At 36.3% G+C, this 20,062-nt stretch overlaps 1 protein-coding gene and 1 long non-coding RNA gene across 2 annotated transcripts; both read left to right on the forward strand.

Moving 5' to 3' along the window:
- Positions 1 to 5,975: 5,975 nt before the first annotated feature.
- Positions 5,976 to 10,374, forward strand: LOC128216076 (uncharacterized). The gene is made up of 4 exons (XM_052922668.1): positions 5,976 to 6,150; positions 7,814 to 7,920; positions 9,546 to 9,713; positions 9,896 to 10,374. The coding sequence occupies exons 2-4, from the start codon at positions 7,821 to 7,823 to the stop codon at positions 10,372 to 10,374; spliced, it is 747 nt and encodes a 248-aa protein (XP_052778628.1). The 5' UTR covers positions 5,976 to 6,150; positions 7,814 to 7,820.
- Positions 10,375 to 12,235: 1,861 nt separating this feature from the next.
- Positions 12,236 to 14,181, forward strand: LOC128217141 (uncharacterized). Its single transcript, XR_008258191.1, has 3 exons — positions 12,236 to 12,516; positions 12,842 to 13,157; positions 13,427 to 14,181. It is a non-coding gene; the product is annotated as an uncharacterized LOC128217141 (long non-coding RNA).
- The last annotated feature ends 5,881 nt before the right edge of the window (positions 14,182 to 20,062 follow it).

Below are 20,062 nucleotides of genomic sequence, written 5' to 3' on the forward strand. Positions count from 1 at the left end.
TGGAAAATCTAAAACATAAAACATCTCCTTTATTTTTAAGCAGACAATCAAATCATGCAATAAATACAGCGTAATAATTCTATTTACTTTTTTCACTATTCATTTGAATTTCCCATTTAAACCATCAGTTTTAATAAGACAGGGTGAAGTCAAATAAGGCATTCATTTCCAACTGACAAACATCCGAAAATACACAACGTCCGAATTACGTAAACTTCACTTAAGTCATGATATTTCTTTCCAGACAAGAGATCACCGAAACTCGAGTGTACCGTTATATTCTACATACAAATAGTGTTCAAATGCCGTTGTTATATTAACTTGATCAACAAAAGTGAAATAAATGGTAACCTTATAGCGTCCACTGGGCGCCGCCATTATAGGCCTTTGCCTGACCCGATAAACGATAGTGTTAGGGGAAGGAACTCCAGACTATCCTATATCAAGTACATGTACAAATGCTTCTACCCGACTACAGGTCCCAATCGTTATCCCGAGCGTTTTGAGGCCCCTATGGCTAAGCCTTCAAGCAGAGGATGTCTCGTGTCTATTTGTCTATTTGGAGCATCTTTGAACTTCTATGGCGGCTGCTAGTTCATGCATGCTATCTGTGCTAACAATTGCGTCAATAAAGCACTATTCCGTTTGTCCCTTACAATCCTCTACCTTGTCTGTAGCAACCTGTCTCTGACTCTTTTCTGCAGCAACCCGTCACTATTGAAACCCGACCAATCATCTAGTACCATAGTCATGAAGACAAATATTTCTGTATTTTATAACATCTTGAAGCCCATAGGTATTTGAACCTTAACTTCCCTGTTTCTTTTATACAATGTCTCAAAACATTGTTCAAGCATGAATGATAACCACTTAGGGTTAACTGGTTGCCGCAGCGAGGTGCCTTCAACTCCAATGCTCAAAGAATCGGTCTGCATGAATAATGTATTCTAGAAACGAGCTTGTATTTACGAACTCTTAAACCTAGATGAAACTCGTGCTTGTCTAATGTAATTTAAAACAAATGATAACGTCAAGCAGGCAGAATTGAAAAAAACACGGAATTATTGTGTTTTTGCATTACTACTGTCAATACACACATGTTTGCATGCTTAGGCAAATGGTTTCAGCAGCAAGTTTGGTTGCAATTTTAAAACGAAAGACATCACATTAAGAAGTGGGTTGACATTTATTTGATATGTAGTCAATTTGGTAATAATTTAAATACTCTTAACATCCGTGAAAGCTTATGAATACATTTGACTCGCCGTTTGACAGTTGGGTGTTGTGGAGTTTTAATCTACTGGTTAGTGTTCAACACACATTTTGAGGAATTTGCTTTAGTTGTTTGTGTTTCTTCGGATATCCTTTTCATGGGTATATATCATTGTTTACGTTTAGTTATTTTCACCCAAGATCCTGTTTAAAGGCACATATACATGAAGAATGCCTGTAGAATCTGTCAGGTTCTGTTTAGTCATTTTAAAACACCTCTTTCCGTAGTAATGTTATGGCATATGTTTTTCTCTTGCAGTTGTGTTATGTTTTATTACTAATATTGGTCAGTCATGTAACACTGTCTTAACACAGCTAAGCAGTATAATAAATCATATTGTCTTTCCGTGCATGTCGATCTAACACAATCTTTAAATTGTCTACATCTATGGCCTCAATAAAATATTGTGGCAGCTGATACCACAAACTGATGTAGGATGAATCTGGCTCTACAACTTGGCTTCTCAAGCCTGAAGGCATGACATCTATGTGACAAACTGACAAATGTTTGGGACTAAACATCTCAAATGTTCTCAGTATTTTGAAAGTTGTGAAGCATCAGGCCGTCTTCTTATATAAATAAGGAAAGGTTATTTCAGTTCAGTCAATCTGTAAATCTGTGTACGGAAGATCCTTGATACGTTGTAATAGTTTAGTTGCTCGCCTCTGTAGGTTTACAATAATTCCAGAATAGTGTCAGAACACTGTTTACTGTGTTATTGTTCATACATATATGTTTGTTGAATGTCATGCCCGTCTCAAAAACAACCCATGGATCATATTCTGGGACAACATCTAAATTATAGATTTCAGTCAAATACATCAAAGTAACTTTCTTGAAACTAAAAATCAACAGTTGTGGCAACTATAAAATATTATTTAGCCTTTAGTAATGCATTCATAAAATATATGGTTGTTAAAAAAACGTTGTCTAAGAATCGGCTTATTTGGGCATCGATGCCTTCTATTGAGTCATATTAGATAATTCGCAATAGACTTAATCTCAAATGTTTTGTAAAACTGCCGAAAAGTAACGTTTTTAGCCATAAAATATGATTTATCGAAAACAAACATATATAGAATGCAATGTTGTTTATTTGCTAGCATTCTTATATCACTTGTGGAGAGACATTTACGTAACAATTGGAACATTTAATGACAAAAGATAAAAAAACAACGTCAAAACGATCCATCGGTGAGAGAGCAGTTTCAAATTGAAAACTGAAGTTTTCAAATGAAGAAAATGTCAATGGTTAAAGTAAAAATGACATTTGATCATGGTTTCTACGCTTCTCGACTTCTGTCTGAATCTTCTTAACAATACATTTAGTTGGACTAGTGGGCGACATTAACAATTTAAAGTGCATTTTATTGCTTATAATACGTGAATAATGGGATTACTTCTTAGGCAGTAGTAAGTTCAAATAACCTGTCATGATTAAATCATAGATCCGATGTATGATAAGCATTAGTCTTCCAGAGGATATGGTAATAACAGTGTCTTTATTCCACGGGCACTTGGATTGTTCTTTTATGGTGCCGTGAAACGTGCACATTGTAAAAGTGCATGTATGCATGGATAGATATTTAAAGTTTATGTTATTTAGAATTTATTTTAAACTATGTTAAAATGTAAAAGAGAAACCATCGACGGAAGTTTTTTCAAGAACCTGACATGTCTTTAAAAACGTGCATGACGAATATAACATTAATTCACAATTCAGTGTGTATAAGGCAACGCAGTGTCAAAATTACTGATCGCTTAGTTTACCACAGCTTTATTTCAGCTTATACATATATTTAAGAAAGCATTAAAATTTGTCAAATTCGAAATACCTGTGGTGACAAATTCAATATTTTGTGATTTCCTTGTCACAATTTTAACTTCACGAATTAAAGATTTCACGATTTCAACTTCACAATTTCACGTATTCACGATTATAACATCACGAGTTCATGAAATCTAGAAAATCGTGAAATCGTTAAGTTGAATTCATGATTTTCGTGATATTGAAAAAGTATGGAGGGGTTAATTATGAAATGTTAAAGTCGAAGTGTCACCACCGGTCTTTCGTAAAGACTGGCTTAAATGTTAAAACAAACTAATTGTGAATAGAAATTCAATACAAAAAGACACTTGTTAAAGGGAAAGCATACTAAATATTTTAAACAGTAAATTGCATTTACCCGTCGGGTAAAGCAAAATAAAAAAACATCAAATTCGCGTTAGTAGAAAAATAGTAATCACTGTTAATCAATATCGTTGTATGCTCTTTATTATTACATAGGAGGAATAGAGGAGTGGAGGAATAGAGGAATAGAGGAGTGGAGGAATAGAGGAGTGGAGGAATAGAGGAATAGAGGAATAGATGAGTGGATGAGTAGAGGAACAGAGGAATAGAGGAGTGGAGGAATAGAGGAGTGGAGGAATAGAGGAATAGAGGAATAGAGGAGTGGAGGAATAGAGGAATAGAGGAGTGGAGGAATAGAGGAATAGAGGAATAGAGGAGTGGAGGAATAGAGGAATAGAGGAATAGAGGAATAGAGGAGTGGAGGAATCGAGGAGTGGAGGAGTGGAGGAATAGAGGAATAGAGGAATAGAGGAGTGGAGGAATAGAGGAATAGAGGAATAGAGGAGTGGAGGAATAGAGGAATAGAGGAGTGGAGGAATGGAGGAGTGGAGGAATAGAGGAGTGGAGGAGTGGTGGAATAGAGGAGTGGAGGAATAGAGGAATAGAGGAATAGAGGAGTGGAGGAATAGAGGAATAGAGGAATAGAGGAGTGGAGGAATAGAGGAGTGGAGGAATAGAGGAATAGAGGAATAGAGGAGTGGAGGAATAGAGGAATAGAGGAATAGAGGAGTGGAGGAATAGAGGAATAGAGGAATAGAGGAGTGGAGGAATAGAGGAGTGGAGGAGTGGAGGAATAGAGGAATAGAGGAATAGAGGAGTGGAGGAATAGAGGAATTGAGGAATTGAGGAATGGAGGTATAGAGGAATAGAGGAATAGAGGAGTGGAGGAATAGAGGAATAGAGGAATAGAGGAATAGAGGAGTGGAGGAATAGAGGAATAGGGGAATAGAGGAATAGAGGAGTGGAGGAATAGAGGAATAGAGGAATAGAGGAATTGAGGAATAGAGGAATAGAGGAATAGAGGAATAGAGGAATTGAGGAATAGAGGAATAGAGGAGTGGAGGAATAGAGGAATAGAGGAATAGAGGAATAGAGGAGTGGAGGAATAGAGGAATAGAGGAATAGAGGAATTGAGGAAAAGAGGAATAGAGGAATAGAGGAATAGAGGAGTGGAGGAATAGAGGAATAGAGGAATAGAGGAGTGGAGGAATAGAGGAATAGAGGCATAGAGGAATTGAGGAATAGAGGAATAGAGGAAAAGAGGAATAGAGGAATAGAGGAATAGAGGAATAGAGGAGTGGAGGAATAAAGGAATAGAGGAATAGAGGAATAGAGGAATAGAGGAGTGGAGGAATAGAGGAATAGAGGAAGGTGGAATTGAGGAATGGTAGAATAGAGGAATGGAGGTATAAAGGAATAGAAGAATAGAAGAATGAAGGTATAAAAGAATAGAGGAATAGAGGAATGGTGGAATAGAGGAATAGAGGAATGGAGGCATAAAGGAATAGAGGAATTGAGGAATGGTGGAATAGAGGAATAGAGGAATAGAGGAATTGAGGAATTGAGGAATGGTGGAATAAAGGAATAGAGGAATAGAGGAATAGAGGAATAGAAGAATAGACGAATAGATGAATGGAGGAATAGAGGAATAGAGGAATGGTGGAATAGAGGAATAAAGGAATGGAAGAACAGAGGAAAAGAGGAATAAAGGAATAAAACCATCTACTATTATATCAATCAAATGAAAAAGTCACATCCGGAGCATAATTGTTTTAATACAAATAACCACTGTTGAAGAGAAAAGTGGACAAAAACCAACATTAATGTGTTAGTACAAAACGTTTCAGCAAGGTCTAGCTTCTATGAAAGAACGTTCTCGCCACCAGCGCCTAAAATACACTTGGTTCGACTTAACCGACCCTACGGACGTAACAGGCGCCAACCCTACCGGTGTGACAGTCAGTTGGAAAAAAATTTAGGAGTGTTTTAAAATGCAGTTAAAACCTTTAAAGCTTTATACAAAAGATTACTTTAACACCTTTCTTCAATGATGATTATATTTTTTTGTTTTTAAATAAAGCCTTATTAACAAAAATAAAAAATAAATAAAAAAACCTACCCTACCTTACCTTTTTAAGAAAGATGTAACCCTTACTAAACCATTGTTTCGCCCTGGCTTAGCCAGGTTTTAAACTGAAAATTGTAATACACTCAGAACGCATTTTGGAAACGGGCACAGAATTCGGAGCACTAAAGTGTATGTGAGGATTGAAAGATGTATGGATTTATCATATGAGATTCTTTAACATTATATTAACATTTTTGATAATCATGAGCACTCAATTCTGTGAATGTTAAAGGATACATGCATGAACAAAATGGTGCTTCCAACAATTGTGGAAGGTGCGGTTCCCTTCTTATCCTGTCTAGCTGTTTAGATTAAAAGGGTAAATGACAAAAACAACACACAAAACACAGTCTATCTTTCTCCACAGAGAAAGTTCACATTGTTTTCATGCACAAATCCAGATGTGCATACCAGCTGTTGCAAACATTTGTACATGCATTTTTGTACATAGTGTTCTTTCACATATAGATCAAATTCTGTATTTGTGTAGTACAAAGTGGACTATACTGATATTATTAAAACGTATATTCAATTTGAGTGGACATGTTTGTTCAAATACAGTTTGTGATATTTGGCGATTAAATAAACTATAAAGCTTTAGTTTTTCACTTAGCTATGGTAAGTTTTATATTCAGATAATCCAATGATTCAAACACTCAGAAAGTCATTATATGTTTTTTGTTCTCAAACAGAGTTGAGTAGAAGAAAACAAATAGAAAATAAGAAAATCACTAAACTTATTAATGGGTGTGTTCTACAGATTCTCAGATGAAGTACGACTGACTTACATTTCAAACAAAATACATGTGCCTTTGTTATATTAACAACAATGATTTAAATGCTGAAACGGGATATATGACAGCTGCACGACTTATCATATTATAATGAAGAAATTTACAAACGAATATAATAAATTAATTTCAATATAAGCATATTAAAAATGATTATGTTTTCTTTTGTTTTGACTAGCTAAGAAACAACAATGCAGACTAGTGTTAAAGTCAGCTTCTCACGATCGTAGTAGTAGTAGTAGTGTTAGTAGTAGTAGTAGTAGTAGTAGTAGTAGTAGTAGTAGTAGTAGTAGTAGTAGTAGTAGTAGTAGTAGTAGTAGTAGTAGTAGTAGTAGTAGTAGTAGTAGTAGTAGTAGTAGTAGTAGTAGTAGTAGTAGTAGTAGTAGTAGTAGTAGTAGTAGTAGTAGTAGTAGTAGTAGTAGTAGTAGCATCTAAACAATAAACCATTCAGTGATATTGAACTTCATTCATTGAAATCAAAATACATCGGAAATTAACGTTCGCATTGTTATCCATCCACAGTATGATCATTGTTTTAAGTACTGCTGTATGTTTCCATGCCATATTCCATTTAAATAGTTATTACGTAATAGTAAGATGACATGAAGTTAATCCTTAATGATTAAGAATGGACAACGTGAGCGTAGCGACAGAACCCTTCTTAATCAATAGGATATAACTTGAGGTCATCTACCTGAATATGAATACAACCTCATTAGCTGATAACTTGTCAACACAAAATCTGACGCAGGGATTGTGTATAGGATATGTGGCTGGGGGCGAACCTTTAAACACCCGCGAAAATTAAAATTCATAATTATTGAGTTTAGTATTTAATGATTGCCTTTCTAAGGTTTTAATCTAATTCAGATATGACAACCAGGTTATATCAATATAAATGGGTAAGGCTAACTTGCATTCTAACATCGCAGAGTCTACTTTGGTTAACATACCAAACTACCCCACATAATAGGTATTGTGACACCAACGATATATTTCTTTAATGATAAAATTGTGATATCTCCTTGTCATCATGATCGTTATGCTTGTATATCATAAACTCAAATGTCATTGTCTGAAATGTTATAAAATTAATGATCATATATTGTAAATATTTTGAACAAGTATTCAATATTGTACGTTCCTAGTTTTCATGTGACATTTAGTGCGCTTAGCTAGTGAGCAAGTGACGTTTATATAGCGAGTTTGTTCTGGGTTACATTTTAATAGAAGAACTTCCGTATAATAACTTATCATTATATCTGAAACAAAAGGGGGAAATAAAAATCGTTTGAAATAGAAATATTGTATAAGGAGCGTTTGCAAAACACGGTTGAAATCGGAATGTGTTAACTCTTGAAGATCAAATTGTTACATGTACATGTATTGGAATTGTGTTATGTAGGCACATCTTAGAAAAAAATGGTCGATACTGGCATGTATATCCGCGGCTTTACATATAAATCTAAGTGTTAATATATATTTTTCAGACGTGAGATGGAGAATTTCGGACCAGATGTTCTGGAGTGTTTTCGCCTTTATGGCCAGTACAAGGTCTGCCCGGATAACACGTGTTTACACGAAAATGACACCTGTCGTAAGTAGAAGTTTTAAGTTAAAAATATTAATTGGAATATAACAATCATACAAATGTTAACCTTTCATCTGAAAGTTGGTCAAGGTGGCAAGAGGGAGGCAACAGTGAGGTTGACAGGTAATGCCGACAAACGACGCTCGATGTTGCAAAGACGACTTTCGTCTTATACATCGGTCACTACTGCTTTCTCATTTATTGACAATGTCAATCATATTGGCCAGTGATACATTTTCTTCAACAATTTCAGTGTTCTTACATGACAAGAATTTCCAAAAAAGTTGTGTAGAACCTTCTGACACTTGTGACACTTCCACCTGTGTTTCTTACCACGTGACGTCCACGTATGTGCGTGTACATTACATTCTTTTTCATTCTGATGTTCTGACGTGTGAGCAGAGTACATTTTTATCTCGGAATTGTTCAGCAAAAAACTAGCCTAACTTTTTTTCTGGTTAAAGTAATGCATTCTTAGGGACGGGTTTGTTATGTTTTGAAGGCATGCTCAAATTGTTGAAGTGCTGTTTCTACTTGTTCTTTCATCCTACCATAAGTATTTGGAATGTCGCAGGGTTCTTACTAGGGCCGAACGGCATCTTCACATATTCTTTAAACCAAAACAGCTCACCCTAAACCACGTCCACACTTTGTGGTCGTCATCGATTTTGACTTGATTCCATATGGATTGGATGGAGTTTTTAAATAATTCATCGTTGAGCCTAAAGCCATTGCAATATATGTTGTTTAACTGACAGTAGTTAAATCGCATTCTTTACTCTACATTATTTTTTTCGACATTAACATATTTCGATGATCATGATAATGATGTTCACTTCTTCATAACTCCAGTTATTGAGAATATCTCATATAATGTCACTATTTCAGATTATCTTGCAGCACCGGTCAGAACGAAACGTATAACACCACTCAATTAGAAATAGACCTTATGTACTTGCAATAAAGTACAAATGTAGACACGCTCTTAATATGTTTTATGTATTTTACCCTTTTTCTGAATAGTAAAAAAAATATACAAGCTTTTGCATTGTAGCATACAACTGCCGTAAGATAACTTGTTAACGTTCGTGAATTGTTTCGTGTTATCCACTTAATTTTCGCGATACTTATCTAGCTATCCAGTAAAAATTCGCAAAATCTTTTTGGTGAGATAAATATAATCAGACTAAAAACTCGTTTAAAAGTGCGCATAACTGCCACCTGTTTCTGTGTATAGATATACAACATTAACAGGTTAACTAATTTTGGTTTGCGAATTCCACATAATAAGTAACATGATAACTGATAACTAGATAAGATTCGTTTAACCGATTATCTATAAATGCACGTTTGACTTTAAGCAGTAACTGGTTATCTAGTCATGAAGTTCAAAATATCTTAGTGTTTTTGTAACGCAAGTTGGTAAATGCTTCAACGTAAGGCTACAAAGACATTTTTGAAGTAATGACAATATTTGAGTAATAAAGATACTTGAGCATTTTCTGAAAAGGGGAGCAAATGATTCTCTGAATATCCACAATAATTGCACAAAGGACATACCGAGTAGAATACTACTTATATATAATAATATCAAATTTTTAGAGTTATGAATTAATTTATATACACAACAGATCTCTCCACGGAGGCTGTACAGACTGGAAGCGAAGCGGGATACTCAATGGCGGTCGTGGTAACGATTTCATCCTTATGCGTGTTATTCTGCATCGCCGTGGCCGCCATATTTGTGGTCCTCTTCGCCAGAAGAACCGGACGTCACAAATCCGAGGAGTCAAACTCAGGTTAGCAAAGCAATACACTTTCATTCTTAGCTTTTCCAGTACAGAGCTTAATCATTACAACTGAATATTATACTTTAAGAACTGGTATTATGTTATTTCATTTTTGTAGGTCTGATTAAAGATAAAGATAAAACGAGTTGTCAATAAGCCATGCAACTTAACATAATTTATTTATTCCACAGCGACTGAACCATTACGGAAGTGTTACATTTCGGAATCCTCGGACAGCCGAGATGACAGCGACCGATTTCCGGTACGGGCAAAAACTTACTACAGGAAGTGCGAATCTTCAGAAGAAATTACCAATGGCTATTTTATCTACAATCCAGCACCAGAGAAAAATGACTTCTTTGCAACTGAGAATGAAAATCACCAGGCTTTCAGTGTGTTCAAACGCAACAGCGATGACAATGATATTCAAAAAGAAAATCTTATTGGTGAAAATGCAGAAATAAATGACCCTGACCGCAATGAACTATCACCTGAACTTATCGGTTTGGGGAAGTATACTTTCAAACCAAGATTAAAGTATACAAACTGCAATGAAATACTATTCACTGACAAGCATGAGAAAGACAAATTATATGTGATTAACAGTTACATACTGGCTGAAAATAGTGTTCTTTTATTGAAATCAAAATACGTCGGAAATAAATGTTGACAACGTGCGCATTGTTATCCATCCACATCAATGATCAGTTTTAAGTACTGTTGTATGTTTCCATGCAATATTCTATTTTAATAGTTATTACGTAAAAAGTAGATGGCATGAAGTAAATCATTAATGATTAAGAATGGGTCAAGTAAGCGTAGCGACTACACCCTTCTAAGTCATTAAGATATAACTTGAGGTCATCTACCTGAATAAGAATACAACCTCATTGGCTTGTCAACACATAATCTGACGCAGGGATTGTGTATTGGATGAGTGGCAGTGGGCGGACCTTTAAACACCCGCGAAAGTTAAAATTCTTAAGTTTAGTATATAATGATCTCCTTTCTATGGTATTATTCTAATTTAAATGTGACAACCAGGTTATATCAATACTTATATAAATGAGTAAGGCTAACTTGCATTCTAATGTTGCAGTGTCTACTTGGGTTAACATACCCAAACTTCCCCACACAAACGGTATTGTGGCACACACGATATATTTCTTAAATGATAAAATTCTGATATCTCCTTGTCATTATGATCGTTATGCTTGAATATCATATACTCAAATGTCATTTTCTAAAATGTTACAAAATTAATTGTCTGATGTTGTCTTTAATTTGAACAAGTATTTTAGATTGTATGAAGTTTAACTAGAGATTTGTAATAGATATAGTTTTTCTTCTAAAATAAGAAAACTACAGCTTTAAAACGTTTAGATATTTAACAAATTTTATAACATATCAGAAAAAGAGACAAAGTTGGAGTGGCATGTGACATTAAGTGCGCCAAGCTAGAAAGCAAGTGATAATTATTGTGCGTGTTTAATATGGGTTAAATTTTAATAGAAGAACTTCAGTATGATAACTTATCATTGTATCTCAAACAAAAGGGGATATGAAAATGATTTAAAGTAGAAATATTGAATAAGGAGCATTTGTCAGATAAGGTTGAAGTCGGAAACAGTTTACTATCGCAGATCAAATTGTTTCGCGTACGTATATTGTGGAATATTTTAATGTAGAAACACATAAAAAAGTACTTGATTGATACTGCCATGTAATCTCTTCCTATAAACCTAAGTGTTAATTCATATTTTCCAGACGTGAAATGGAAGTTTTGGGACCAGATTTTCGGGAGTGTTTTCGCCTTTACGGTCAGTACAAGGTCTGCCCGGATAACACGTGTTTACACGAAAATGAAACCTGTCGTAAGTGGAAGTTTGAAGTTTTATAATAATAAAACAATAATACAAATATTAACATTTCATCTGAAAGTTGGCAAGAGAATGGCAACAATGGGACTGACAGTTAATGCTGACAAACGACGATCGATGTTTCAAAAACGACTTTCGTCGTATGCAACGGTCACTCCTGCTTTCTCATTTATCGACGATGTCAATAGTTGGCCATTGATACATTTTGCAACAATTTCAGTGTTTTTTCCCGACCAGAATTTCCAAAAAAGTTGTGCAGACCTTTTGATACTTTCACCTGTGTTTCTTACCACGTGACATCCACGTAGGTACTTGTACATTTTATATATCGTTTCATTGTGATAGTCTAATATATTGGCTGGGTATTTTTTTTCGGATTTGTTCAGTTAAGAAACGAGCTTTATCTTTCTCTTGGAATGTTTGGTAGGTTTGAAGTCATGGTAAGCATTCAAATGTCAAGCCCATTGTCACGCCTACACCCACATTTCTGTGTATGGGCTAATTTTAACTATAGAGTTTTTAGCTAGATCTATTCTATTCACACACTGATAACGAGGTGTCCTAAGAAATTGACTGAATTGACCCTACGACAGCGGCTACTAAGCCACGCCCCCTGATATCAAGGGAGCGAACTCTGTCTATGTCCGTCAAACAAACAAGGAAGCAATGGCGTTGTTTCACCGATATTCCTGACGGTTTGGGGCCAAATTATCATAAATGTGACATTTCACTGCGAAAACAACAGTAGGCAAAGGAATTTGTTACTGGCTGCTACATCGGAAAGCTCGATATATCTTTAGAAGACGACGATATCTAACATTTACGGGCTGAAATCTATCGAAGTCAGAGAAATCGGATAGCCGCCATGTTGTCAACATTGATATCGATACAAAGGAAAAGCGTGTGTGTGACGCATACTGTAAATGCAAAGGGTAAGTTTAACTTTTAATAACGCCGGTCATTCTTACAGGATTGTTGAAACAAAGACTAAATCATCACACAATATGAGTATATCATGAATGGCCCGAATGGGGAACCCGGAAGTGACATAAAATGACAGTTACATGCCAGCTATATATAACCTTATATTTTATAGTATGAGCAGATATGTTTTTTTAAGTTAATGCATAACAAGTTTCAGTTCTCAGCGACTATAAACAATAGTGTAATAGTTGACAAGTGACAGTTGTGGGTGATACTAATCTGTAACTTTTGCATTGCTTAAACAGTCATATGCTTTAATTCTTGTTCTTACAGAAATTTCACACACTCTGCCTGTTAAGGTAAGACTGGGAGGAAAAGTGCCCCCGGTGTGGGGCTTAAACTCACGACCACCATAATACTAGCACGGCGCTCTAACCAACTACGCTGACCGGGCAGCTGGTTGTAACCAACGCTGCCACCATTAAAGTATTCTGATTGATGGATATAAGGAAGTCCCGTTGTTATTGTCTTCAACAAGCCTACCGCCACAGCCTGGCACAGGGGACCTAGTATAAGACCAGAAACCGCCCCCCCCCCCATGATATTTGCCAGTCCGGGCAATGTCAACCGCAAGAGAAAACCAGTGATGGTAAGTTTTACAAATAATCGGTAGGACCTGTTTTAAAGCTTTTTATAACATTTAGTTTTACTTTGCTGTACAAAAGTTATTGACTATTTGTCCAGAAAAAAGACAACAACCACAAAGCATACAGTTAGCTATTTTCTTGTCTATATTTCATTATTATATACATGTAGAAAGCAAACATCAAATGCAGTAGCATTTACAGCCAGAATTAAATTATTTAACAAGACATGTAACTGATTTATTTTAATAGTGGCATCTTTTATTTATTTCAGGAAAGTGTGGTCTTTTGAAGAGAGTCCTTGAAGTCGTTCAGCATGTTGTTTTGTTGGATTCTTGGAAGGATGTACCTATGATGTTAGCTTCAGTCCTGGAATATAACACCAGTTGTTTCATATTTAATATCAGATTAATACATTGTTGTGTTGAAAACATTACTTAAACTTTGACATTTCTTTGGTGCTTATACATGATATTGTAGGTGTACATCTCTTTATTGCAATGGCAAATATATTTTAAAATATATCGCATAAGCAGAAGTAATTTTTCTCTATTAAAGCTGCACTTTCACAGATTGATCGCTTTGATAACTTATAAAAGATATGATTGCATTTATCATATTTTGGCTCAGAGGTTTGCTTTGTGGTTATATATAAGAACTTAATTGAAAGAATGACAAAATTAGCCCCATCCTCAAACAAAAAAGTGTCAAAACAGAAATCTGTGAGAGTGCAACTTTAAGAATGGGATAAACTTTCATTAAAGATAATAGATTTACGTAATTGGCACCAAATATAAGAATAACATTGAAATCATGTACATGTTTGACTTGTTCATTATTCATAATAAGAGACTACAGTGAGTCTTTACAGCACATACTTGGCAGAATCAAGTGAACTCAATAATTGATTTAAATGATTTATATGAAAATAAGAAATCTATGAAATTGTGTCGAAATGACTGCTACAATAGCCATTGTTTACATGAAATAAATTGATTTATACAGCAAATAAAACCTTGACGATTCAGACCGTTCTGTTCTAGTTTTTTTAGGGTGGTTCAGATATTAATCTGATTTTTGGAGGAGGTCTAGCTGATGTGAGCCGGTCCCGGTGTAAGCTTGTCAAATACACCAAACAGTACAGTAGCTGCTTGAGGGTCAGGGTTTACTTGACTGGGTTTCCCGTCGACAAAGTGCTGATATGAAAATAAGAAATCTATGAAATTGTGTCGAAACGACAGCTACAATAGCCATTGTTTACATAGTAACCATACAAGTAGATGAGATTCGGAAGCATGCGCTGGTTCGGACAAAAATTTAGTTGTACAATATTTCCTAATTTACTTTGAAAGTGAAGCAGTTTATAAGCTTATATTAAGGTATCAACTAAAAAAGCTCTATCATGAATGAAATCAATTGTGTCCATGTTGAACCTGATCTTAAATGGCCATTTCTGCCGATTTGACAACACAAGCGAAAGCATAAATTTACGATGTTTAAAGTTTAAAAATAGTAACACTAATTTAGGTCACGGACAACTTCAGTATTAAACAAATTTAAAGCGGATTGATTTGCCCCCCTTATAAGCAACTAACTAGTTATTTCAGAAACATACTTTTTACAGACGTATAGATCTTTCGCCTTTGAACGATCTTTCAAAATTTCGAAGTTCAACTGTTGGTGATGTCTTCCACAGAGTCTGATCCAGCGATTGCATTTTTCTCGCTTGTTTCGGAAATGGAACGAATTCCACGCCGTTCTGGCTACCTTGTATCCGAATTACAAGTGTCATTACAACACCTTTTTACCATAATACTTAAAAAGGCGAGGAAATGTCAATGCATGTATATGACGGACTCTGGTCAGTTTGACGGACAAAATGGCGGATAACAACACGGCTTATCAGCGCTGTATTCTGATTGGCTGATAGGACCTGTCAATCAAATTCTGTCGTAAGGTCAATTGTTGAACAAAGATTTTTTTCCGGTTAAAGTAATGCATTCTTGGAGACAGGTTACTTTTACTTTCAAGGCAGCAATCCCCAAAAGTTTTGAAGTGCTACTTCTACTCGTTTTTGCACCCGACCATTAGCTTTTGGAACGTTGCAGGGTTCTTACCGACCGGCATCTTCACATATTATTTAAGGCCAAAATAGCAATTTTAGTATTTGTTGTTTAACTGACAGTTGCTTAATAACATTCTTTACTCTACATTATCATTCCGACATCAACATCTTTTGATGTTAACTTCTTCATAACTCCAGTTATTGAGAATATCTCCTATTATGTCACTATTTCAGATTAACTTGCAGCAATATAATTGCAGTAAGATAACCTGTTAAAGTTCGTGTTTCGTGTATCATGAGACTCAAAACTCGCTTAAAAGTGCCAAGAACTGCCACCTATTACCTTTTTTAGATGTACAACATTAACAGGTTATCTAGTTTTGGCTTGCGAATTCAACTTAATAAGTAACATAATAACTGATTAACAAGATAAGATTCGTTTAACCGATTATCTATCAATGCACTTTTGGCTTTTAGCAATAGCTGGTTGTCTAGTTATAAAGTTCAAAATATCTAAGTGCTTCAAAGCAAGGTTGCAAGGACATTTTTAAGTAATGACAATATTTGAGAAATTAAGACACTAGAGCATTTTCTGAAAAGGGAGAAAAACATTATCTGAATATCCACAAAAATTGCTCAAAAAACTTACCAAGTAGAATAGTACTCATACTTATATTACCTTTTAGAATTATGAATTAGGTCATATACACAACAGATATCTCCACGGAGGCTTTACAGACCGGAAGCGGGGCGGGGATCTCAATGGCGGTCGTGGTAACGATTGCTTCCTTATGCGTGTTCCTCTGCCTCGCCGTGGCCGCCATGTTTGTTGTCTTCTTCGCCAGAAGAACCGGAAGTCGGAAATCTGAGGAGTCAAACTCATGTAAGAAAAGCAATAAACAATCATTCATAGCCTTTTCAGTACAAAAGCTTAATCATAACAACCGAATATTATACTTTAACAATTGGAATCATGTTATTTCATCATTGTAAGTCTGATAAAAGATGACGAATGTTAAAAAGCTATGCAACTTAGCATTATTTATTAATTCCACAGCGACTGAACCATTACGGAAGTGTTACATTTCGGAATCCTCGGACAGCCGAGATGACAGCGACCGATTTCCGGTACGGGCAAAAACTTACTACTGGATGTGCGAATCTTCAGAAGAAAATAGCAAAGGCTATTTAATCTACAATCCATTACCGGAGAGAAATGACTTCTTTGCAACTGAGAATAAAAATCACCAGGCTTCCAGTGTGTTCAAACGCAACAGCGATGACAATGATTCTCAAAAAGAAATTCTCATTGGTGGAAATGCAGAAATAAATGACCCTGACCGCAATGAAATATCACCTGAACTTATCGGTTTGGGGAAGTATACTTTCAAACCAAGATTAAAGTATACCAACTGCAATGAAATACTATTCACTGACAAGCATGAGAAAGACAAATTATATGTGATAAACAGTTACAAGCATTGCTCTGGGAAAAATATTAACCCGGGAAATTTGACCTTTGACACTGATCCTGAAAAGTTCTCCTGCACATTTGCAAACGGTGTTCTGTGTTATTCTACTCCAAGACAGGGTTCAAAGCACATGTCATTACCAACCATTAACACTCCCGCTGTCTATGGCGGGAGTGTTAATGGTTGGTAATGACATGTGCTTTGAACCCTGTCTTGGAGTATTTATTTCTGCATTTCCACCAATGAGAATTTTTATTTCTGCATTTCCACCAATGAGAATTTCTTTTTGAGAATCATTGTCATCGCTGTTGCGTTTGAACACACTGGAAGCCTGGTGATTTTTATTCTCAGTTGCAAAGAAGTCATTTCTCTCCGGTAATGGATTGTAGATTAAATAGCCTTTGCTATTTTCTCCCGCCATAGACAGCTTATGTACAGCTGTTAATGTATAGTCCAACGTGCTAGGCATATTCGTTGTCGGACATGAACACTCTTTCTATGAAGAGCTCAATGAAAGATGCTATTGTCTAGTCCAAGATGCTTGGTATATGTCATTTAACTATCACTTATCTAATGGGCAATTTAATAACTGATGTTAAAGTCTAGACCAAAGTGCTAGGCATATGTCACTGCCAAACATAATCGTTCATTTAATTGAAAGCTTAATTGCAGATGTTAATGAACAGTGCAAGTGCTAGACACGTCTTTATCTGCCCTGAAACATTTAAATGGACAGCTTGATTACAAGTGTTCAAGTTCAGACCAAGATGCTAGGCATATGTCATTGCAAAACATAAGCACTCATTTAACGGACCACTTAATTACAAATGTAAATGTATAGTGCAAGATGCTAGACACATGTCATTGTCAATCGTGCACACTTATTTAATGGACAGCTTGATGTCAGATGCTCAAGTCCAGACCAGGTGTTAGGCATAAGTCATTGCTTACCATGAACAATCATGCCATGGAAAGTTTAATTGCATGAGGAGGTCTAGTCCAAGGTGCAAGGCATATGCCATTGCCAAACATGAACACTGACGCATAGTTGTAGTCATTTTCAACAATTGCTTGAAATTTCTTCTGCTGCAATGCCTGAGCCACAGCCAAAACACTGTTAAATGTGTTAAATAGTTTTAATTCAGATGTAACATGATTTAAAATAGAGGGTTATAAACAAAAGCTATAGAATCTAAGAACATAGATCATCCAGTTATCAATAATTGTGTGGCATTTAGAATATGATGTATGATGGAAATAATTTTTGATATACATGTATAAGCAGAAACTGAGCAAAAACATCGTGTGCTTTGACAGGTTTTTGAATTAAACAGATAAACTCGTTTTAACGATGAGGGTTATGTAAAGCATATACATATGGACTGTGGCTATTTAAAGTCGTTTGACCGCCCCCGACCGGTTGGATCCGGAAGCGTTACGTTGGAGCGGTTCCGAAAATCCCTGTTACGCCGAATAGCACCCGAAAAGCGAGTCATTTTCTACTACGTCCAAGATGGCGGATTTTATAGATAAATACATATGTTACACAATTGTACAGGGATTTCGCGATTATTTGCATGACTCAGCGATTATCATTTTTGCGGCCCGGGCCGATTTTCGATTATGATGTTGCGGCCCGTAGAACGTTCGCACGAAATTTCAATGTTCGTCTTGAAAAAAGTTTGGCGACTGCAAAATAATGTCTTGACTAAATAAATAAAATATTATTGTGATCTGCTTGAACTTATTTATTATTAAAATCCTAAAGGGAGGCAAACGCGATCGCTGCTTAGGAAGATATGCTAGTGTTTGATAACCAGTGCGGACCGCTAGGGCGGCGTTTTTTAAATTCTGTGTTGACATTAAAAAAACAAAACAACGGAAGCGGCAAAATTGAATTTACTTGAAAAACAGCGACTGTTCATACATGTTAACATCATGAATACGAGGTATTGGTTTATATAAGTTTTTAACAGTCGTTCTACTTGCTAAGTGTTCATGTTTATTGAATTGAATTCAGTTATTCAGTACATCAACAGACGGATGTCAGAGATTCGTAGAGAAAAAATCGGATAGACGTAGTCAAGAGAGCGAAATGAGAATTTACAACTGGATAGCAGGTCAACTTTAAAAGCAAACTTTAAACTTGCAAATTAAGAAAAACAAACATAATTATGTATTAAAGAGGTTAATACACGACAGAGCCGGGCCGTTGAGTTAAATTGGCCCTCGTGTTCATAATGTCCCTCGACTACGTCTCGGTCCATTATGAGTCACTCGGGCCAATTATCACTCAATGGCCCGGCTACGCCGTGTATTAACCTTTAAATAAGAAGGGGTTTCTGCATTACAGTCTGGATAGGCACAACTGACTACGTCCAAGATGGCGGTTTTATATAGGATAAGAAGGGGTTACCGATTGCATTGCAGTCTGGATAGGCACATCTGACTCCGTCTAAGATGGCGGATTTATAAAGAATAAGAAGGGGTCACCGTGTGCATTACAGTCTGGATAGGCACACCCCACTCCGTCGAAGATAGCGGATTTATATAGAATAAGAAGGGGTTACCGTGTGCACTACAGTCGGGAGAGGCACACCTGACTCCGTCTAAGATGGCGAATTTATATAGAATAAGAAGGGGTTACCGTGTGCACTACAGTCTGGATAGGCACACCTGACTCCGTCTAAGATGGCGAATTTATATAGAATAAGAAGGTGTTACCGAGTGCACTACAGTCTGGATAGGCACACCTGACTCCGTCTAAGATGGCGAATTTATATAGAATAAGAAGGGGTTACCGTGTGCATTACAGTCTGGATAGGCACACCCCACTCCGTCGAAGATGGCGAATTTATATAGAATAAGAAGGGGTTACCGTGTGCACTACAGTCTGGATAGGCACACCTGACTCCGTCTAAGATGGCGGATTTATATAGAATAAGAAGGGGTTACCGTGTGCACTACAGTCTGGATAGGCACACCTGACTCCGTCTAAGATGGCGAATTTATATAGAATAAGAAGGGGTTACCGAGTGCACTACAGTCTGGATAGGCACACCTGACAACGTCCAAGATGGCGGATTTATATAGGATAAGAAGGGATTACCGAGTGCATTGCAGTCTGGATAGGCACACCTGACTCCGTCTAAGATGGTTGATTTATATAGAATAAGAAGAACCGTGTGCATTACAGTCTAAAAAAGCACACCTGACTCCGTCCAAGATGGCGGATTTATATAGAATAAGGAGGGGTCACCGTGTGCATTACAGTCCGGATAGGCACAACTGACTACGTCCAAGATGGCGGATTTATATAGAATAAGGAGGGGTCACCGAGTGCATTGCAGTCTGGATAGGCACACCTGACTAC

Source organism: Mya arenaria, chromosome 14, assembly GCF_026914265.1.
Source record: "Mya arenaria isolate MELC-2E11 chromosome 14, ASM2691426v1".
NCBI classification, from domain to species: domain Eukaryota; kingdom Metazoa; phylum Mollusca; class Bivalvia; order Myida; family Myidae; genus Mya; species Mya arenaria.